The sequence below is a fragment of the Haliotis rubra genome, unplaced genomic scaffold, assembly GCF_003918875.1.
Source record: "Haliotis rubra isolate DU_JTF1 unplaced genomic scaffold, ASM391887v1 Scf155, whole genome shotgun sequence".
In the NCBI taxonomy this organism is placed as follows: domain Eukaryota; kingdom Metazoa; phylum Mollusca; class Gastropoda; order Lepetellida; family Haliotidae; genus Haliotis; species Haliotis rubra.
In genome coordinates, this window is record NW_025765503.1 from 569,418 (window position 1) to 593,384 (window position 23,967).

General features: G+C 43.2%; 1 protein-coding gene across 1 annotated transcript in view; it reads left to right on the forward strand.

Moving 5' to 3' along the window:
• LOC124270821 overlaps positions 1 to 11,854 on the forward strand; it is a 58,547-nt gene extending 46,693 nt beyond the window's left edge. The window contains 7 exon segments of the mRNA XM_046705879.1: positions 595 to 665; positions 1,744 to 1,851; positions 2,279 to 2,349; positions 3,776 to 3,896; positions 5,440 to 5,604; positions 5,941 to 6,034; positions 6,434 to 11,854. Coding sequence (XP_046561835.1) covers positions 595 to 665; positions 1,744 to 1,851; positions 2,279 to 2,349; positions 3,776 to 3,896; positions 5,440 to 5,604; positions 5,941 to 6,034; positions 6,434 to 10,452 — 4,649 coding nt within the window. The 3' untranslated portion in view covers positions 10,453 to 11,854.
• Positions 11,855 to 23,967: the final 12,113 nt, after the last annotated feature.

The following is a 23,967-nucleotide window of genomic DNA, read 5'->3' on the forward strand; positions in this document are numbered from 1 at the left end:
CACATTACATGATCAAACATCAGGGCCCTTGTCATCGGAAGTGTTCAACAAGCGATTACATAAACATACCACATACTTACCTAAGTACCTATAGCGGAGCATTACACTCCACTGAACAAATCCGGCCCTAATGATATGATTACAGGGTTTCAGCTGAAGAGAATGTTGTGAGGGCGCATTATGAAGACACATGCAATTTTCTGCAAAGTTAGATCGGTGATTAGGTGATCGTGGTGGTTGTTGTATAAATAACGCTAAGACCACGTGTACAAGGACTACGAACAAGTTTCACCCTCTTTTAGGACTTGTATTACAGCATGCACCGAAGGACCGGACCCTTCAACGGGCTTCTGAGAGTGCCCTCAGCGATGTGAAAAGATTACTTTCAACACGAATTTTCTGCTGTTTACAGCTCAATGTACGGGAGTCGTGTTTTGGCGCTATATATTAGGTTTTATCGCAAGGGGATCGGATCACTCATTGTCGTGCTGTTTAGTAAAACAAGACGTGCGTCCGGATATTGTTAATGTCAACAGAGTATATAAACGCACATTAGAATAAATTAAGCTAATCACTTTTCTTTGTATATTTCAGAGATCAAAGAGAGCCGGTCCCTACGTGAGCTGATTTACCTGGTGTTGATTGCTGGAAATTACTTGAACGCGGTAAGTCGACCGCCGTAACCGACTTGTCATTCTAGCGTTTACTAAACCAGCTTTATGTGGGCCGCTCAGCTTTGTTCATGGAAAGTTAACAAACTAACTAACAAAGAGACACGACCTTTAGTTAGATTTGTAAACAAAGAGGTTAATTTCTCACAAGCAGTACCGCGCTGCAACCTCCTCTCACACGAGTTGTCAAAGAATCACGTTATGTGTAATCGTTGTTGCGGAAGCTGTTGTTCAAGTTCAAAACACAATTAAACCTCCGTAGTCCAGACCCTTTTGAATCGGATACCACCTTTCTTACGGTTGTCACGTCGTGTGCCATCGCTGTTCATACCCGTTTTCAGTAACCAAAGGCTTGTCGTAAGAGGCGACTAACGGGATCGGGTGGTCATTTTCGCTGACTTGGTTGACACACGTCATCGTATCCCAAATGCGAAGATAGATGCTCATGCTGTTGATCACTGGATTGTCTGGTCCAGACTCCACTATTTACGGACCGCCGCAATATAGCTGTAATATTGCTGAGTGCGGAGTAAAACTAATCTCACTCACTCACTCACTCATCGTTGTCGCTGTGATGTTGCTTTAGTTGAAAATACAGCGTAACTTTATGATTCCGGACCGAAATCCAGACACCTGTCCATCTGGTGTTTTGTTTGGGACCTGTTTATATATACAGATTTGGTAGTCCGGACATTTGTTAATCCGGACATTTGTTAGTCTGGACGTTTACCCCAGAACGGTAGTGTCCGGATTAAGGAGATTTCACTGTACATCACCAAACGCACTTGCTTATTCACAATGACTGTGCAGGAAGTGGATTCATCTTCCCACTAAGCTATTCCGACAATGACATTATGCCTACAATCATCACCATCATGCAAGCAGCAGATTACGTATTCAAGCATAGATAGATATGTAATTATCCGGATCCGTTTATATGATTATAATAAAAAGAGACGCTGTGTATTTATTCGTGTCATTAAGAAAAGATTATGGCTCGGTGAGTAATACCTGTTCCGAGTCAATTTGAAGCTAGTGGTGTTTTTAATTGCACATAATTATCTCCTTGCAGGGTAACCATGCCGGCAACGCTGCCGGGTTTAAGCTGTCGTCACTGCTGAAGCTCACAGAGATCAGAGCAAACAAACCTCGAATGAATTTGCTTCATTATGTCGCACAGGTAAGCTTAAACGTGGTTTCACTTCAGTAGCGGCGGTGGGTAGCCTAGTGGTTAAAGCGTTCGCTCATCACGCCGAAGACCCGGCTCGATTAGCCACATGGGTACCATGTGTGGAGCCCATTTCTGGTGTCCCCGCTGTGATATTGCTAAAAGCGGCGTAAAACTATACCCACTTACTCATTTCAGTGTGTTGGATAAGTGAACCCTGTACATCGTGGAAAACAGTAAAGCTATGTGTCATTGTTCGGTAATGTATGACACATTGAGGACATTGTGACAGTTTACAGACATGGACCGGTAGCAAATCACACATGAAAATTAATGCCAGTGGACACCTGGTGTTTGCGCGAGGGCGACCAGTGTAGCAAAACACCATGATGTAATACATATGTGGCAATTATTCATTTGGATTTCATCTCGTTTCCAGGAAGCAGAGCAGAAGAACCCAAAGCTTCTGAACTTTCCAGAGGAGATGACGTTCTTGAAGGATGCTTCCAAGTAGGTTTCTGTTTTTGTTATTGTAATAAATATAAAACATTAATGTTCTGTAACATTAAATGTTCCCTGTGTTGTGTCAGATCAACCATGCAGTTTCCTCTTCCTCCAAGATAACACAAGGACTTTGTCAGAAAGTAAACGGTATCCTTTTCTTGTCTATAAAGTTCTCGATTTCAGAGAACCGTTTTACAAAGCGACATTACTGTTACGGCTTTCCTAAGTCTGTGTTAAAGCATTGGGGTACGACAGCCGTGACGCTGAGATTACTTTGTAAAATGCCCCTTGCATATGCTGATCAAGAGCATATGAGGCAATACAAAGATTTTTTAAAGACCAAACCACCCCAATGCACTGTTATATAAGGTTTGTGAACACAATCACGTATGAAGTACATGAATGCATTTCTTCACGTGCTGACTGTGTGTCAGAGCGCAGGAAAGTGCAGTTGTTATGAAATAACGTTAAGAGTAAACATGGCGAAGTGTGATATCCTCTTTGATCCCGGTTACGTCTTGTAGAACACAATACCTCTGATATTTCATTGTGAACCTGACCAGACCTACTGGAGACACACTGCCGGCTCTGTATGCAGTTTACTGGAATGTTGTGATGTCGTTGCTCACCCCGTCACGTCGTCATGGCATTCCTACACTCATCGACATCGGGGGTAGCGTTAGGGCGGGTCAAGGGGAACCGGCTGTCACACATAGGACTGATGTTATGACCTGACGCCGAGGCAACATGGGGGCTGCACCATGACATGATCTGACCTGCGGTATCAGTAGTACATGCACAGAGTGCAGCCAGGTCCCGTTATACGCTTGATGTTATTCATTCCAATAGTGCAGACAGCGAATCCATTAACGTACACAAAACCACGCACTTCAAGTCCATATTAAGTACTCGTAGTATATGACCTTTAAAGTCAAGTCGTTGTTCGGAGACAGACCGCATTCCGCTACGGACTTAAGTTCGTTAAAGAGGTTTTTAACAAGGCATGTATGTTATCCTCTCTTGGTAGTCACGACTACTGCACCTAAAAAGGAGGTGTCATTGTCGAACGAGTGATTGGGTGGCATAGTTCTGGGTGTGTTCACCACAAGGAATATTACCCATTGTCCATCGCTGGCGCCCCTCTGAAGATTGCGATGGTGTAATTATCTTCGGCCTGCAAGCATCGTATCCGTGCTCGTTCTTAGGTGGTACAACTTGAGAACCTTCACTTGTGCTCTCGCTTTAAACTGAACGTCGTGGCTTAACTGAAATAACGTTTAAGCGGCGTTAAAACTAATTCACTCGTACCATAGTGTTAAAGTGTCTCCTCTACATCTGTTCTGGGTTATAATGATGAACACAGGTGACGTGGTCGTTAGAGACGTTGATGTCGGGGTAGATGCGATAATGATGTCTCCTTCCTCTCTTCCAGTACTGCCATGGACAGTCTAATGTCAGACATCAAGAGCATCACCACCAAGGTCAAGGACATATCTGACCAGATCAGCAAGACTGGCGATGACTTCAAATCCCAGATGGCGTCTTTCCTAATGGTGGGTACATCTGTGTTTCTCACATAAAGTTACGAACTTCTAACCCAAATTAACCCAATTACCCCGACATGGAGTCGTCATAATTGTATAGGAGACCTTACAGTGTTGGCAAGTACAGATGTGGTGAGTTGGCTGGCAATATCTGAAATCCCTAAACCAATGAGGTGAGGTGAGGTGAGGTGAGGTGAAATTGGGTTTTACGTCGTACTTGAGAATATTTCGCTCATATGACGACGTGCATGCGTGTGTATGTGTATGTGCGGCTGCTTGTACTAGCCCAGACTGAAGCTGGTTTTATAGTGCTAGCCCACTGAGATACCATGCCGCAGTGAAGCATGAATACCCCACTCAGACACATTATACTGACTCCGAGCCGACCAGTCCTTGTTGTACCCATTAATGCCGAGCGCCAGGCAGGGACCAACAAGTACCTTACTTTAACGTCTTTTGATATGACGCGGTCGGGGATCGAACCCGCGACCTTCCGCTCTCCGGGCGGACGCTCTAACCACTACACCACGGAGGCGGTCCCTAAACCAATTGGGTAGCAAGGTAGAATAGTAGTTACAGCGTTCACTCGTCACGGGAACGGCCTGGGTTCAATTACCTCACAGGTACAATGTATCACACCATCCTGTCTCGCCTTAATGACTAGATCACTAAACGCAGCCTAAACTTTACCCTCCGCAGATTAAAGAAATGTTCCCCTGCTTCTTCAGAACATATTAATAATACTTCTCATATGTATTCCGACCTTTTAGCCTCTTGGCCTACGAAGCCTCTAATTTGGGGGCTTCCCGTGTCAATCTGCTACAGTCCTCCTCCCATACCTATGTTGGTGCTTGGCGTGTTCCAGTACGTTATAACACGGGTGTGTTTACCTAAGCCAGGGGCGAGATATGTGATACAGAGCTATAACGCCCGACCGGTTATGGGATACAGTTATGTCATCAGATACCGTGAGAAAAAGGGAGACTATTTTGACGTTATGGCCACCACGCACAGAATTCACTTACTTCTAATTGTTTGGTGGCTAGATCGGGGATTTCGAGTAAACCTTGGCGTTTGATATGTGACAGTTTGGGAAAACAGTCGTGACCATATATGTTTGAGTCAATATTGGATCGCTGTTTATACCCACGTACTCACCGAATGAGTTATGTTTGTGCATGTGTATGGTTGAGATATTTTGGGCAGGTATTGACACTTGTAATTGTTCTACTAGTCAACGTTGATATTTTCTACCTTGTTGGTGGGCTGATCTGGGAATAACCTATTTAACATATTACCACAATTGTCGAAATCAACCACCCAAATCATGAACAGCCGTGTTGATATTTAAGAACTGAATGAACATTTTGCTACGTTTTGAAACGAAAACATAAAGACTTACCGTTGGATACGTTTTGTACAACCAGTCACAATAGAAGGCAATTATTTAATTTTTACAGGAATGTATTAAAGTTACGAATATTCATCTTAGATCTTTTGTAATCTTTTGTAATCGTATCCCAGCAACTAATCATTTGTTCTTGCATTCCAGGAAGCCAATGAGGAGGTGCTGGAGCTGCAGGAAGACTTGAAGGACATAGACGCTCTCCGTCTGGAGTTGGCCGACTTCTTCTGTGAAGAGGCATCAAGCTTCAAACTGGAAGATTGCTTCAAGACACTGCAGATATTTATGGACAGATTCAAGAAGGCTATAGAGGTGAGGCACAGAGATCTTGGAGTATATTGATAGTGATTTACTTGTATTTCAAAGTAACGTGTAACGACTTGGATGGTGTTCCCGTAAGGCATGCTGTAGTGCTTGGAATACTAAAATTTTGTTTGTGTGGTTAAGTTACTTATATAGATATAATGTGTTTTGTTTTTGGAAGGGTATAAGGAAGAAAAGTCTTAAGACAATATAGATATGTACTGGGTAATAATACAATTTCAATCTTCCAGTATGACTAAAAGTTCAGTCAAATCATATATCAATGTTTGACATATAGTACCGCGATCAGCGTCATGTGTCTGACGTTTTATGACTGTTTTGCAGGAGAACAAATCTCGACGTGTACAGGAGGAGAAGGCTGAAGCCAGGAGAAGGCAGAAGGAGTCGGAGAATTCCAAGAAACTGGCTGAAAAACAAGGTCAGTAGTGGTCATTTGCGTTTACGCAAGGTATATTTGCATTTACAGTTATGTAACATTCCACTAAACAGTCGTGCAAAAGAAGGTAGAATCCCATGTTTGATGCTGGCTATATGTGAAACAGAAAATGGAGATTCGACTGTAATGTATTTATTGCATACGAGTGGCATAGCCGTGTGTTGGATCTTAAAATTGCAGTCGTTCGGCGTCTTTTTTTAGCCAGTAACGTTTGTATTTTAAAAATACAGATTATAAATGTATTCTTTGGTCAGCAGTTTAGTTCTTATGATCATTCCAAAGCTATCTTTTACACGACCTGACCTTTTCAGTGTTTTGGATCAGTTGTAGTGCCCTCATAAACTATGTAACACCAGTCTAAACGTATTTGTTCTCTTGCAGCTGAAGGTTTGAAGGAACCAGGGGATATGTCAATGGACCGAAGTTCCCCAACTAGTCCTGAGAACGGTTCCATCGTGGACATGCTGTTGGCTGATGTGAGATCCGGGGTGACCAACAAGAAATACAACGATGGAAGCTTCAGTGTGAAGAAGGTTCAGAAGGTGAATCTGGACGTTGCTAGTGGCCTCATCAGTGGGATGGGTGATGCTGCTCCGGCTGCTGACACTCCGTTTGTTCGGAATGGTACTGGGAGGAGAAGCACGAGAAGAAGCATGAGGAAGTCTGAGAAGCTGGAGGATAAGAGTCTGGACACGACGGACACTGAGAGTACATGCAGTAGCCTTGAGGATGCCGTGCCAGACATCCAGAAAACCAGATCCAGGAAGAGCTATGCTACTGAGGATGACGCTTCCCTTATAGAATTCTTGAATGATAATGTTGGTGAGGACAAGAAAGGACCAGATCTTGCGTTTGATCGGTATGGTAGTTTGAGGCGGAAGAGGAAGGATAGAAAAGGATTGCTGGACATAATAGACAGGGAAAGAGCCCCTTCTCCTCGCGTAACAGATCAACAGAGTCGTGCTTCACCAGATCCTAGTTCTGCGAAGGAAGTGAAAGTTACATCCGCTGATCGTCCTTCTTCTGAGTCATTACCAGGCGATGCTCCAGTTCGTCCATTCAGAAGGACCCGCAGCATGTATGACAAGACGACGTCAAGGCGTTATAACAGTGACAGTGACAGTGTAGTGTCTACTTCTTCAGGGAAAGCTGACGATGATAGCAAGGATGACGTTCTTGAAAGGGTTAAACGGAAATTGTATCAAAAAGGTAGAAGTGACAGTCCCGATGTCACTAAGACGCCTCCTCCATCAGAGGATGTTGAAAAAAGAGCAAGGAAGCTCCCAGATACTCCCAAGAAGCTTGATATTCCTTTAAATTCAGGATCTGAGTCTCCCAAGGCAAATAATAGATGGCGGGTAAATATTTCTGGTCCAGAATCGCCTCGACCTCTTGAAACCATTGATGAAAAATCCAAACTTGTGACTCCTGTGATCAGTGTGGGTAATGATACCAGCGTTAACGGAGATACTAGATCCGATATTACCGGTCTTGAAAATGATAATAATAACAGTGACTCGAATGAGAAACTAGTTAAAACGCGGGAAAGACTTTTTAAGCGTTTCCAGAGCAGTTTGGATCCTGCTGAATTGGACATATTCCTAAGGTCTATGAAAGATCATGAGAAAAGATCTCGAGATGATTCTGATTTGAATAGTGGTAAACTGTCCATCCGTGCTCAGATCAGTCAGAAAATGGGCACAGATATCGACCATGTCTTGAAGAAGATAGAAGACACCGACCGGGCTATAGATAGTGTTGGTGTTTCCCGGCCAATGCAAAAGAGGCCTGTAAGTGCTGGACCTGAACTTATGTCTAAAGACGATAGCAGGTCTTCCACTCCCAATTCTGAACTCCTTCTCAAAACCAAAAGAGAAACAAGAAAGAAACGGGCTCATGTTTCCCTCGATGAAGTACAGAGTGCTTTAAAACAGAAGCAAACTGAGCCAGATACAAAGGTACATTCACCAACAGAAGGGCCAGAACCTACCAAGAGTCCTGTTGTTCCCCCTAGACGAAAGTCCATCGGAGAAGCTGATGAAAGCAAGGTGAGCCCTGACAGAGAAAAGAATGAGAAGTCTGGGAAACTGACAGGGAAGCAAAAGTTCAATAGAGACCGGTTCGGTTCCAAGAAACCAGAAAGTGACTCAGCAAGTAGCAGATGCAAGAGTAATGTGGAGAAGGACTCTGTAGATAAAGCCCTCAAGGAGCTAGAGGTTGGCATGAGCCGGTCTAAAAGCTATGATGAATCGGTTGCAAGAAATGCGATGAACCAAAAGGATGAGTTCACGATACGGAATAGTGGTAGTGCCCCTGATACCACTGACGAGAAACGTGCAATACTCAGAGGGAGTGCTAGTCGACTGTCTATGGATCCTCGTCGGCATGGTGTGTACGTTCCCAGCGATGACAGTGACAATGAAATGATGAAAATACCAGAACGACGTCCTTCATCCGCAAAGAGTGACAGCCCAAAAAGTCAGAGTCGTCTCTCCATCAAATCTACCAACACCTCAACTGAAACACTGCAAGCTGATAACCTGAGTGATGGTGACTCCTCCCCAGAACAAAGGAGGAGAAGTGTGGGCATGGAAGAGAAGACTCAGCGAGTATCCCCAATCTGTCAAAATAATTCCGAGCCTGGTTACTCGAATGTAGACCCGTCTGTAGCTCGTCATAACATGAGGAATCGTCAGTTTGAGCCTGATGATGAAAGTCCATTAACAGCCATGGCCAAGTGGCGCCAGAAGCGAAACGACAAGAGAAGGATCAGTGGTTATGATAATATCACTGATCATGATGGACACCTGATGCCTCACAATCGTTTACATCATCATGACCAGGACCAGGATCTCAAGAACGAAGTGGGTTCAAGAAGCAGCTATGCCAGTAGTTACGCCAGTAGCAATGAACGTGATGAAGGATTTGAAAGCATGTCAGGAACTGTCTCACAGAGAACGTCTCTTAGTAGTAACGTAGACTCTGAATTCCTAAGCACACCGATTCTCTCAAGGAAAGCCGACTCACACAGATACAGGGCTGCCAACAGCGACCTAATAACCAATGCAGCACTGCCTGAAGAAGACAGTCGTAAGCAAAGAACAGAGAGCTGGACAGCGTCCGTCATGGCCAGCAGTCAAGGACAGATCAGCAAGAACTCCTCTCTAGATTCATCAGTTGAGTATTCAGCAACATCTCCAGATAGTGGTCATGGCACTTCAAAGGAGGAAGTTTGGAGTGAAAAAGAGTCTGAAATGAACAGTAAAACGACACCCGTCAATTCAGTGAAAAGAGCAACTTCTCCAAAGACTTCCAGACCATCTACGCCTAAAGATACGCCTAAAACCCAAACAAAGGCAAAGACGGGTCGCTCAATTCCTGGTTTTATGAAAGGTACAGCTTGCGCCTCAGCAAGAGTTAGGGCCGACTCCACTGGCACTGATAACGGCAGGGCTTCACCTTCACCTAGCACTCTGAGTCGCAACATCTCTGCGCGAGCATCCATGCGGGCTGAAGCTGCTACACGGGCATCTGCTTCCACATCCTTCACCAGAAATACAGCAGCAAGGACTTCCATCCGTGGTACAAAGTCTCGTCTCTCCACCGGCTCTCCAGGTACAAATCTGAACAAATCTAAGGTGGGAGGTTCCAACACAAGCTTGTCTTCATCAACATCGACAACCAGTTCCCCGACCAAGACCAGGCTGAACAACACATTGTCTCCATCCTCCCGACCCACAACCCCAGCAGGTAGTTCCAGGCCTACTACTCCCTCCACTCTCAACAGAACCCAGTCCATGAGGGTGACGTCTTCCAAAAGGAGTTCATTATTGGGGTCAACCTCAGCTGAAACCAAGAGGAGCTCAACTCCCGTGTCATCTGATGGAAAGAAGAAACCTTCATTCATGTCCCCTACTGCTTCATCTAAAGCACAGAAGAACACAGACTCCCCATCACCTTCCGCCCCTCCCAGGACCAAAAGACACGCCCCACCACCCCCATCAGCATCACGCGCCATGTCCCCAGCAACAACATCACCCCTCACTCGAACCTCCAGTCTGAGGCTCCCGTCATCCAGATCGTCCACGCCCAAGCCATCGCACGCAGAAACTCCGGTGACAGATCGGGAGAAGACTCAGTCGGAGAAGAAAGGAAGGCCTTTCCTCAACAAAATCGGAAGTGTGAAAAAGTCTGAATCTCCAGACAAAAGTACCATGAACAATTCACTTTCGACTGTGACTGAAAACGATTCGGAAGGAAGTTCTATGGACAAATCCCCGTCCTTCCTGAAACGAATTGGACTCAATAAACCAAAAGAGCGCCTCTCCATGAGAGGAACAACCTCCACAAAAACAGATTCTCCAGAAAAGGCGTCAGTACGAAAGAAGGCCGTGAAATAAGGCTTTAGTAATGACTTAGAGACTTCCCCTGACGTCAGATCCTGGCGCATATTATTTATGTGATAACTGCGGCTGTGTACATGAGTCTACAACTCATAGTCTCTAGAGATTGGGCTGGCCCATTTCCTATTGGTCTCAATGTTTCTCGTGGTCTCACACCATACATGGCGAGGTGGCGAGTCATTGGTGGAGAAAGTCACGTGATTCTGTGATAAGAGAAGCTGAACCAGTGCATGATGTGCGCGTGACGTTGATGGTCCCAGCTGCGAGTGCGACGGACACAGGCAGAGGGACGAGACAGGACGAGAAGTGGGACGAGAGGTGGGAGGGTGACCTAGCCACCGGTTCCATACCCGGTGCTAATACAAATATATAGTCCTTCACAGAGCTCTACATGTCTCGGCTAATGTATTCAATTAGCTAACTATGTAAATAGTGTACATTGGGTTTATACAAAACACAATGCAACGAAATGCTTCCAGCTGATAACAGCACGTGTCTCTTGCCACGGAAACGACAACGTGCACGGCGGATGTTGTAGTAGCGTAGATCTGCGACGATACGACGACGACGACATCCGAAGCTGATAAACGGGTAGCAAACGGAATGCCGCATTTATTTATGTCTGATAAACATTGACAACTACAGTAGATAGAGCGTGTGCTAACCGACGCCGCCTGATGCGAGAGTTATTCTTATACAGAAGTTCAAATTACCTCGACTTTAACACTATGACTCTAATGGATGCATTTGATAGATGAAGGAAATGACTTAATGATGTACATGATATTAGTGTGATGAACATGTATCGCCTTTCACCCAGAAATGTAAGATGAACGGCTTGGATATTGCAGATACGGAATACGTTCACCAACATGCCTTATTACGCTTACAAACGTCAAATGACGTCTTCCTTAATAGTGCCTTAAAGATACCCCCACAATCTTAGCGTGAGTTTATAAACTCATAAGTCTTTCAAAATGTCATCATATGTCATCATATGTCACATATATATACCTATCTATCTAGACCTATGTTATTTAATTTCATACAATGTACAAATAAGACTATGCATGTTTTGTGCCTGTATTGGTTTATCAGTGAAAAATGTATAGTTTTTACTACGACTTTCGATGACGTAAAAGTTACGTGGCAGCACGTCATTGGCTATTTTTCTACTGATGAGAACTCCTTGTAACTTGTATATTCCAAAGTGCTGAACATGGAAACACGTCCGACCCTGCGAGTGTTGCGGCGAGTTTAAAGTTTGTATACTGTAGATATAGGAGACGACTCACTTATATTCATTGTTTCAATACTAAGCACACATCGCCATTTGGTCCTCCACAGCGTGTATCATATGTTGTTATATTTTGTTAATAAACCAATCCCTTCATCTGAACAAAATATGGTTGTTTTTCTTATTCATCCCGAATGCTTTCGATTTACCGGACGCGGAAATGGATTTGTTAGATGGGATCTGTTTGAGGTCAGAGTTCATGGAACCTGAGTGGCTAATTGACTGAATCTGGGTCATAACTGGTGAGTTTTTGAGATCACAGTTGAGGGAACCTTTCTCAAGCCACACTTGATGGGACCTACTGAGAAGTACAATTGTTATGATGTCGTGGGGGGCGGTGGGGTAGCCTCGTGGTTAAGGCGTTCGCTCGTCACGCCGAAAACCCGGGTTCGATTCCCCACATGGGCACAATGTGTTAAGTCCATTTCTGGTGTCCCCCGCCGTGATATTGCTGGAATATTGCTAAAAGCGGCGTAAAACTAAACTCACTCACTCACTCACTATGATCTCGTGGAACAGTTGATAAGATCTACTTGAGGTTCTATCTGACGTGGCCTTTTTGAAAAGTCAAAATGGACAGAATCTGTTTTGAACCAATATTTAAGAATTATATCTCATTGCTCTGTTCAAAACGTATTACTCTAAAGGATACACTGACATCCCCGTAATCGGGAACCCCAACTATCTGGACAGTTGCTCCCTGGAATGTGTCCTACACACAATGTTGACAACACTGCGTTCACATCCTTTGTTAATCCGGACATAACGGACTCCGCAGTATGCTGGGACACAACCGATGGCGAGATAACAATGTTGTTTTTTTATTATTATGTTAACTCCATGGGGACGATGGGGTAGCCTAGTGGTTAAAGCGTTCGTTCACGCCAAAGACCCGGGTTCGATTCCCCACATGGGTACAATGTGTGAAGCCCAATTCTGCTGATATTGCTGGAATATTGCTAAAAGCGGCATAACACTATACTTACTCACTCACCCATTAGCTCCATGTGCCTGAATCAGACAACGACCTTAACGCTACAATCATCATTGGCCAAGTGAACGTATTTAATAATAGAAAGTTATGTGGCTTATAAAGCCTATTGGAACATCACCCAGAAATCCTGGCCTGATTTGGTCACGTGGTTGTGCAACAGCAACATCTGCAACAACAATCGATGACATCCTCTAATCTGTCACATTACAGGCTGGCAATACCATGTGCAAGACGCGTGAAATGAAACTGCAGTATATTAGGTAGATGTAAAGGGCAGATCAACAGGTAACACAATATGAGTTCTGATATCTTGTAATGGGACATTACAAAGGCTATATCATCTCATCCATCAGAACGCAAGGGTATATTAGTGCCTCACGTCGACAGACAGGGAAGTTCTTATTGGGTGAGGTGAGGTGAGGTGAGGTGAAATAGGGTTTTACGTCGTGCTTGAGAATATTTCGCTCATATGACAACGTGCATGCGTGTGTATGTGTATGTGCGGCTGCTTGTACTAGCCCAGACTGAAGCTGGTTTTATAGTGCTAGCCCACTGAGATACCATGCCGCAGTGAAGCATGAATACCCACACTCAGACACATTATACTGACTCCGAGCCGACCAGTCCTTGTTGTACCCATTAATGCCGAGCGCCAGGCAGGGACCAACAAGTACCATATTTTAACCTCTTTTGGTGTGACGCGGTCGGGGATCGAAGCCGCGACCTTCCGCTCTCCGGGCGGACGCTCTAACCACTACACCACGGAGGCGGTCTCTTATTGGGTGAAGATTTAGTACAAATGCTTCAGACGCCACAACAAAGTCATTATAAACTATTTCCTGTTATACACAGCAGGGCAAAATAAATTATACACCCATGTTTGGTGGCGACTAAAACAGAACGAACCAGAAACGGTTGGTTGTTTCATTGTGCTGTATTCGACACGGGCATCATAGTTGTCTTTTTATCCGTAAGTTTGGAGCGTGTTAGCGACTGTTTTCAGCGTAGTGATGTTTTGATATTTGTAATGTTTTGTTAAAATCCAAATTTTGAAGTTATACATTCTTTTGCTCTGCAGTTAAACACGCGCACAAGTACATTAGAGTTATAGGGTTTCAGGTGATAACATTTTCTTTGAAAATTGGTGTGTTTCTTTCAATCAAAGAATGTAATTTTCAAATTTTGAAATATATTTAGTCAGTTGCATTTGGAATTTGTTAACACCTACGATTTGCTCTGATAAAAACACTGATACCTTCTGTAACATCATGTTAAATTTGGGATTACACTTTCTTAGTAAAGTACAGATTTTAGTACTTTGATGGGTTGGGTCCAATTCGGGATTAGAACCCACACCCTCACAGCCAGGCACCTAATCGCGAGCACGCCTAACCTTGACATAGCTCAAAAGTGAGTGAGTGAGTTTAGTTTTACGCCGCTTTTAGCAATATTTAAGCAACATCACGGCGGGGGACACAAGAAATCGGCTTCACACATTATATCCATGTGGGGAATCGAACCCGGGTCAACGGCGTGACGAGCGAACGCTTTAACCACTAGGCTACCCCGCCGCCTGAAGCCATGGCTCAATAGCCATGTTAATTCAACCATCATCAAATACCTGATCATTTTCAGCCTATAATAGATATATTGCAAATGATTTCAGTGGCATTTGATTGGCTGAGGAACCTTTTATTAAACCTGAAATAAATTTAGCCTCGGCCATTAACGAACTGTTGTCCAGAGTTCTGTTCGGATAAGGGTGGTGGGGTAGCCTTGTGGTTAAAGCGTTCGCTCGTCACGGCGAAGACCCGGGTTCGATTCCACAGACTGGTACAATGTGTGAAGTCCATTTCTGGGGTGCTGGAATATTGCTAAAAGCGGCGTAAAACCAAACTCACTCACTCTGTTCAGATACTGATTAAATAAGCAACCATTGAGGTATTATTGCAAACGCAATTATCAATAAAAATACCTTAAATATTTTTTTGCGTTTATTTATTTAAAGAGTGTCCAAGCCAGTTTGTTACGTATATACTACCGTTAACATACAACTGTATTAATGTCAAATCCTAAATAACACACGTAACTGAAAGACATCAGATAAAGCTATGTTACAAAAATAGACGTATGAATTTCATTGAAAGAAAATACAACGGGCAAAACATGATGAAATTGCAAATTGAAAAAACGATTACGGGACTTTTCTGATGACCTGATGAACAGTAAGAAGAAAACGAACGTGTTAAAATATTTTATGCGTAATACAAGGTTATATTTTCACATTTAATTTTAAATTTTGTAAATTTGTTACAAACAACATTTGGACATCATGCGATATATTGACTCTAAAGAGACATAGTGACGTCACATCCGGATTAATTACGAGGTGAGATTATCTGCTGCCTGTTGCACAACGGGCACTTGATAACACCCCAGCAATAAGAGACAAAGAGTTGCCCCAAACTGCGAAGGGTAGTAGGTAGATGTCGTCGGTCGAACTTCACGTCTGCAATCACACAGGAGGGGGAGGAATGTGTCGTCAACGTGGAGAGCTGCACTTCCTCTCGACATCTCCACCTGCACACCTCTCACAGTGGACACTAGATGGCGCTGTGTGTCGAGGGTCGCGTGACGTCAAACACAGTCCATCATGTCAGCTGCGTGTTGTTGGCGCAGCGCTAGTTTAACGACAGAGTCACCTAGGCGACTGATGTAACGGGTCTAGTATTATCCAACCTCTCTGTCCATCCTGACCTGTGTGTTTTACCACACCTGCTCGCCAGGGGGGAGAGGAACGTGAGAAGTAATGCTCAGTGTCTTCTGTCTCTTGGAGAGTTCTGGGCTTGATGAGAGTACTGGAATTGACACCTAACAATTGCGTCAACAACGTGAGTTCCAAACAAAATGTCTCGGACGATTCTGTGTGAATAAATTACAAGTAAGGCCATAACCGGGTGGTCCATATTTCCTTGACAGAAGGGTCCTCATACGGCACCAACAATGTCCAGATCTTGTACTTGTTCATGATCAACTCCAGGCAAAGAAAACATTCATATAGCTGATGGTGGCTACTAGACAAGTAATGTTGATTCGATAGTACTGTATTTGATAAGGGGCGGTGGGGTAGCCTAGTTATAAAAGCGTTCGCTCCTCACGCCGAAGACCCGGGTTCGATTCCCCACGTGGGTACAATGTGTGAAGCCTATTTCTGGTGTCCCCCGCCGTGATACTGCTGGAATATTGTTAAAAACGGCGTAAAGCCCAACTCACTCACTGCATTTGATACAGGTGTCATACGTATGTGATTTGAAGTTCAGATTAGTAACGTTTGTTACTGTTTGACTGAATCCGATTTTCAAGTGTATACTTTCTTTTGAAGTCCTGTTTACAACGTGGTGGAACAACTATCACTGGTACATTCCAATTAAAACGTCCGAAATACATTCATTTTGCTGGCATTTTTTACCGTTTCTCCATGTCCATTTGGGAAACAGAACAGGTTTTGAGAATCCACAATAAACATTTCTCATCAAGGGAAATGAATTTGCCCCATTTGAAAGTGCGGCATTTTCATCATATTACATGTGAGTAAGTTCAGGGCTATAATTGTTCAGAATTGCCTCCATTAGCCGCTCCAGGATCCGCTAATCATCAGTCGGACTTGTCCAACATGTGTCAGCGCTGTAGGATTTCACCAAGGCTGTGAACGTGATGCATCACATTGGATTTCTCCCACTGAACAGTCACCCGGTTCCAGAATTAGTATTTTTGGGAGGAGGGAGGAGGTTTGTTGACCGTTTTATTGAAAACAAAATGGCGAAGGGGAACACTTTATTTCTTTTTCCTTCCAAAAATACCAGCAAACACAACTGGCAACAAACTGGCCCTTTACTTGTCAGCAGACAGCATGGACACCGGAGTGTGCTTCATGCTTGTTTGGGGCAGCTGGGCAAGAATAATGTCCGTATTTGTACGTGTTTCTCATCCCCAAACTCAACCAGCCAGAGAGCCGGAGTGACTTGAGTTTAGTTTTACTCCGCACTCAGCAATATTCCAGATAGATGGCGGCGGTCTGTAAAAAAATCGAGTCTGGACCAGAATATCCAGTGATCAACAGCATGAGCATCAATCTACGCAAATGGAAAACGGTGACATGTGTCAAAGTCAGCGAGCCTGACCACCCGGTCCCGTTAGTCGCCTCTTACGACAGGCATGGACTACTGAAGATCAATTCTAATCCGGATCTTCATGGGTACTGAGAGCCGGAAAGAAAGAAGAAAACATGCTGTTAACTAATATTGTTAATAACTAATAAACTTGTTTTATGAAAATTAGAGCACTTGGTAATAGTCTTTAAAACAATCCCTTGAAAATGACTTTTTATAATGGAGAAAGGTCAAGATAACCCGTGTCTTTATGAGTACTGTACAAGGTCCAGAGTGCACTTTCATCACACAAGTGCATAAATTTCAACTTTGGCAGGGAAAATTGAGATAAGAAAACCTTTTTATTATTTCATATCAGAATAAAAATTCAGGGTGAGGAGTCTAACAGAAATGTCATTGTAAGCTGCGTTAACCCTTAGCCCCCACATATAATGTTGTCGAGGGTGGTGTCTGGGATGGTTGTTAGAGGACGCTTGTTTCAGTCAGCATTTTCTTGTGAGTGAGTGACTTTAGTTTTCACGCATTGTACCCATGTTGGGAGTCGAACCTGGGTCTTCGGCGTGACGAGCGTACGCTTTAACCACCAGGCTACTCTATCCCCCAATTTTCTTGTGGCGAACATTTATCTTTTCGTAACTCCTGCAGCGAATATTACATTTTGTGGAAAAATATCCATTTATTACAGTTTTTAAAAATAACGCAGACTGAGGCACTGTATCATGGGGTATCATGGGGGTTTAGGGTCATTAAAATAGGGGACGGTGGGGTTTAGGGTCATTAAAATAGGGGACGGTGGGGTAGACTTGTGGTTAAATTGTTCGTTCGTCACACCGAAGACCCGGGTTCGATTCTCCACATGGGTACAATGTGTGAAGCATATTTCTTGTGTCACCGGTCGTGATATTGCTGGAATATTGCTACAAGGGGCATAAAACGAAACTCACTCACTCACACCCACCCACCCACACCCATTAAAAACGGCTGGATATCCATCATGATGTTTGTAGTGACAGAAACTATGAATAACTTGGTGGTTCAAAATTTGCCTCGCCACCTCAAAAGTCCGGTTCGAATTCCAACATGGTTTCCATGCGATATAGCTGGATTGTCATGAACTGCGTAAAACAATTTTAACTCACTCTACCTTCAGGGGCGATAGGGTAGCCTAGTGGTTAAAGCGTCCGCTCGTCACGCCGATTTCTGGTGTTCCCTGTCGTGATATTGCTGGGATATTGCTAAAAGCGGCGTAGAACCATACTCACTAACTCTACTTTCAACCAATAGCCCCACGGTTACCGGTAATCACCCACGGTGATGTTGGGGGGCGCGGTGGGCGAGCTGTCTAAGGCGCCAGGCTAGTAATCCAGGCATCGGTGCCGGGATCGAGCCCACCTGTGACCGGGTGTAAAAAAGCTTAGAGTCAACTTTGTGTGCAGACTCTTTCAGTGTTGTCACAATCCCTAGTGTACAGTACACAACCCTGTGCACTTGAAAGAACCCACGAATCCGTTGGTAGATGACTAGATGGTGGCCACATGAATACGTGCAAACACCTAGTTGCGGGTGCAGCAACGTGCAGTAAACTTGGACAAAGTGCTGTGACTTTGTGTCCCAGTCCACCCAGCTGTGAATGGGTACCTCGTAAGGATGGGAAAGCCACATTAACTCGGTGCGCCTAGTAGGCAGCAAGAGTTGTATGATCCCCAGGGAGTTGAGATTGAAAATACGATGTGCCGTTGTGATGGACATCCAATGATCGAGGGAAAACAAAGCGCCTTTGAGCAGCTGAACTGGGGTATCGGTGCTATACAAATGTTTGTATGTATGTATGTTGTCACGCATTTGGAGTGACATTTACGACGTCTCCGGTGGCCACGGTCCTTATCACAGCGTCGGACCCGCTGTGGAGATACACTTGGGCTACACCTTATAAAGTACACGCTCGTGACCATGGAGAAAATTCCTATTCAAATTTAATGGTATAATAAAACAGTAATATTATTCAAAAGTTATAGTGTGAGAGACATTTTAATTTTTACGCACATAGTCAAGTCACACATGAATCATTACTTTCCTGTGTAAAATGCACCCCACAGCGGTTGTCTCCCCTTAACTTCAGACAGCAGAAAAAGGATCAGATACCTATGTTGATGTAGTAAGATTAAACGCCTATAATGATCTTTGTGTACCTTGTGTGGTAAAAGAAGTAATTCCAAATATTAAATGAGGGGAAATTTGATAAATGTAGTTCAAATGATTTGGAAGAACATAACCTTTTTGCTCAAGTCTCGCGAGATCTGAGCGGTCTGTCAGACGAACTCTCGTACCTCCGAGTGAAAACATTTTGTCAGTGTTCACGCTACCAAGTTGACACCTGTCCGCCCCGCCCAGGAAGAAAATGCATTTACATATTACCTGCGGCCATAGGTTACACAGGTAAACACACAGGTATAATAGCGCTTTGTTACTGTGGCTAATTAATATATAAAAAACTGCTTTAATGTACCATTGTTTACGTAAAACTATGATGTGTCATACATAAAAACATAGCGAAAATGCACATTTGTAAAGTTTTAAAAAAATCTAAAAAAATCAAACAGACTTCATATATGAATAATGTAAACAAGCCTTTGCACGAAAACGTGATATCCAGTTATTCCTTTGTCATAATACTAAACCTGAAAAATGAAAGTAAGTGAGCTTGTGTTTACGCCGCTTTTAGCAATATTCCCGAAATGGAAAGCAGAATTTGGTTTCATATGTTGTGCCCATGTGGGGAATCGAATCCGGAACTTCGGCGTGACGAGCGAACACTTCAACCACTAAGCTACTAGGGGTGGGTATTGCAAAGAAATTTTCATATTGCGATATATTGCGATGCAAAAGCGTATATTGCGATATGTATTCAAATATATTGCAAGAAGGGTTTTTTCAACAAAAAACTACGTATAATCGAGTTAATGCTTGATTTATAAAGCAAAAAAACAACAAAATCACTATGCTTGATTAAGATTTAATAAAAACTTTTTATCATGACAAAAAACAAATGTAAATAATATTTGGCACAAATACAAAAAAAAAAGAAACAACTCAAAAAACGGAAATATCCGAAGATTTCCGAGTGTTACGAGGTTTTCCGAATGCATTTCAAAATACCGGTTTTCGATCAGCGTATCGCAATACGTATCGTTTTCATGTCTGAACCGGTAAATACCGGTAAACCGGTTATATTGCGCAGCACTATAAGCTACCAAGTCGGTAGATAGTCGATAACTCACACAAAGAAGCTGTCTGTGTTTAAGTTCTTGAAAACGTATCTGAAAGGCTACAGATTACTACCCTTCACAGAAAACCTATGAGATCCATCTTCTGTCCCATTCAACACAACCACTTCCTACATCTTCAATGAACAAGAGCTGAGTGTGGAGTTAAATGCTTTTGAATGATCATAGCATGAAAATTGAAATTTAGCTGCCAACATTTTCAAGAACAGGGCCAGATATTCGTTTAAATTTTGAAATTCTTTCCCGTTACCAAACGTCAAAGATCCATAGTTCGTGTTTCAAAAGCCTGATCCGATAACCAATGATATGGTCTCTATTTCTTGCTTCATAGTCATTAATGATCACGTTCCCAGGGTGTGTGTCGTATCAACTTAGGTAGAACTTCGGCTCAGCTACAAAACTAAGATATTATCAATATTAAAGAACACAAAAATCGCATTGTGTTACATCAAAGTGCCATTAAATTCGTTTTCAAGGTATGGCCTACATCCTGTCACGGCTGTTCGTGTCGTGTGGACATTTGTCACGCCCAGAGCCAGGGAGTCTGCCCTTGGTGATAAAAAGTTGGATCGGCGATTGTGTGGACACAATGTTTAGTTATCGTGATAAAAAGTTAACTTTAGACTTAGGACAAGGATCATGTAAAAATATTTTGTTTTATTATTGTATTATTTATAGAACCTTAGGAATTCAAGAAGCTATGTGAAGATAAACTAACTTACGTTGACTTGACGTTAAAAATGAACGTTAAAATGGTTTAATGTTCTTCTCATTTTACACTTTGGTTGTTTCTCCTGATTAAATATCAAATACATGCCACTGTTTGGTGCGAGAACCATATATTATTTCAGTATTGTGCCAGATATTGCATTTTTGATATACGAAAATATGAGGTATATCACATATATATATAATCAGATAAGAGTTCAATGAGAAACACATCCATTTTTACAACTATGTTAAGGTGTAATATTCTAGCAACTGAGAAGATATATTTCTCTCCTATCTAGGTTGAGTGTAAAATATGATGATAAAGAATTATACTTCATAAAACTCATATTTTGCAGATTTACCGCAAACCACACCGTTTTTCGCTCACTGTGACATATTGGTGTGCACAAAGAATTGCATAAACTCCCTATAGGGGTGTATGGGTATAAGAACAAATATATACTCATGCCAATAATGGTTGTCACCCCTCCCCACCCCAACCCCTCACACACCTCTCACACCCACCCCTCACCGATTAAAAAAATTGAAGGGGTGACAACCATTATTGGCATGAGTATACTTAACTAGAGTACGCGATCTTTTACTGATAAATTTACCCGTTAAGATCAGGGTTAGAATTGGTGTTCACCAACTCATGCTTGTCGTTAGAGGTGACTAATGGGATCGGGTGGTCAGAGTCGTTGTCTTGGTTGACACATGTCATCTTATCCCAGTTGCGTAGATCGATGCTCATGATGTTGATCACTGGATTGCCTGGTTATTTGCAGGTCGTTATGGTATTGCTGGACCTAAAACACCAATGAACAGTGTGTGGTCAACAGATATTCACAATAGCTGAAATTATAGTTCAAACAAGACTTCGAGTTTTGGGGAGGAAAATATATAAGAGGGAAATATCCGTGGGTCGAAAGCATGAAAACCGGAAAAACCCATATCGGTATAAAACGATTTCAAGGAGCGCGGGTGACAGAATGACCACGTTTAGAAGCAAAAATGGAAGTCATAGTGGGCGAGTAAGCGTAGTTTTACGCCGCTTCTAGCAATATTCCAGCAATATCACGTCGGGGAACACCAGAAATGGGCTTCACACATTGTACCCATGTGGGGAATCGAACCCGGGTCTTCGGCGCGACGAGCGAAAGTTTCAACCATTAGGCTACCCCACCGACCCACGGATGTCATAACATGTGAGACTGAACACCCTTTCATGACCTACCTCGGGGGCTCAGGGGGAAACAATACTGTGAGGTCGCATGTTAGATGCTCTTCTTGGAATTTTCACGTGAACATTTAACCAGTCAAAAGCCTACACTTTATGGATGTACACTAAATGGCTGTATCCAAGCAGGTCTTACATTTTGAACGTAAACCTCCGAGCAGGTCTTACAATTCATGCGCGGTGGGGTAGCCTAGTGGTTAAAAAGCGTCCGCTCGTCACTCTGAAGACCCGGTTCGATTCCCCACATGGGTACAATTTTTGAAGCCTATTTCTGGTGTCCCCAACCGTGATATTGCTGGAATATTGCTAAAAGCGGAGTGAAACTATACTCACTCACTCACTCACAAATGTAAACCTCCGGAGGGGCGTACAATTCAAATGCAAAACACCTAGGCAGGCCTTAGAATTCAAATGTAAAAACTGACTGACTGACTGAGTTTGGTTTTACGCCGCTTTTAGCAATATTCCAGCTACATCACGGCGGGGGACACCAGAAATGGGCTTCACACATTTTACCCATGTGGGGATTCGAACCCGGGTCTTCGGCGTGACGAGCCAACGCTTTAACCACTAGGCTACCCCACCGCCCCCAAATATAAAAACTCCAGATAGGACTCACAATTCAGATTTGGAACTCCAAAGGGAAATGCAATTTAAATGTAAACTCGCTTATCAGGACTCACTTTTCAAGAGATAGCATAAGCAAACGGGGGGTTATAATATTCCTGCATGCATTAAGAATCACATTAACTTTGATATAAATCTTTTGAAAAAAAACCAGTTACATAACCTGCATGTTAGGGCACGAGTTTGTTTAATGAGTTACACGGCAATGCCACTGCTGGTTAGTCATCAGGAATGTAGCACCATAAAAACATATCCCGCCAAAAAACACCTTCGTGAACTTCCTGTCTGCGTCTCCGATCAATGGTAATGCTACCCAGAAACGTGTGATCGTTTTGGCATGCGCAGTGACACACTGGCCGTTTCAACGAGATTGCGCACCTCGTTGTGTTCGCTCTGCTAACAGACACACAATGTATGTTAAACACTTTATACTTACTCAAGTATCTGTTGCGAGGAGTGTATCGAAAGGTAGTCCTGCAGTACCAGTGACGAATATTTACATATAATTAACATTAAATTTATTAGGAAAGGTACCTGTGAAGATCCGGGTTAGAATTGGCCTTCAGCAATCAATGCTTGTCGGAGAAGGATCAGATGGTCAGGCTCGCTAACTTGGCTGACACACGTCATCGTATCCCAATTGCGTAGATCGATGCTCATGCTGTTGATCACTGGATTGAGCGCGGCGTTAAACATTACAACCAACCAAACCAAATCAGTATTGGGAAGAGGGTATGTGATACACACAGGCAAGTGTAGCTTGATATATGATGTTTCTATTTTGAACATGTATATCGCATTACTTACGTCAGTTTAACTGACTGGCTTGTGATATACAGCATATTGTCAGTTTTCTACAATCAATGGGAATCAGAAGTGAGGATTATTATTATAGTAATATTATTATAGTATATTTATATAGCGCAACTAGTACATGCTCAAGGCGCTGGTATTTTTCCCCCTCGATCATTGGATGTCAATCTTCACGGCACATTGTATTATCAATCTCAACTCCCTGGGGAGTATACAACTCATCTGGTCATTTGCCAACGGATTCGTGGGTTATTTTAAGTGCACAGGGTTGTGACAACACTGAAAGAGTCTGCACACAAAGTTGACTCCAAGGTTTTTATACCCGGGCACAGGTGGGCTCGATCCCGGCACCTCAACCTCGCTGGATCAGTAGCCTG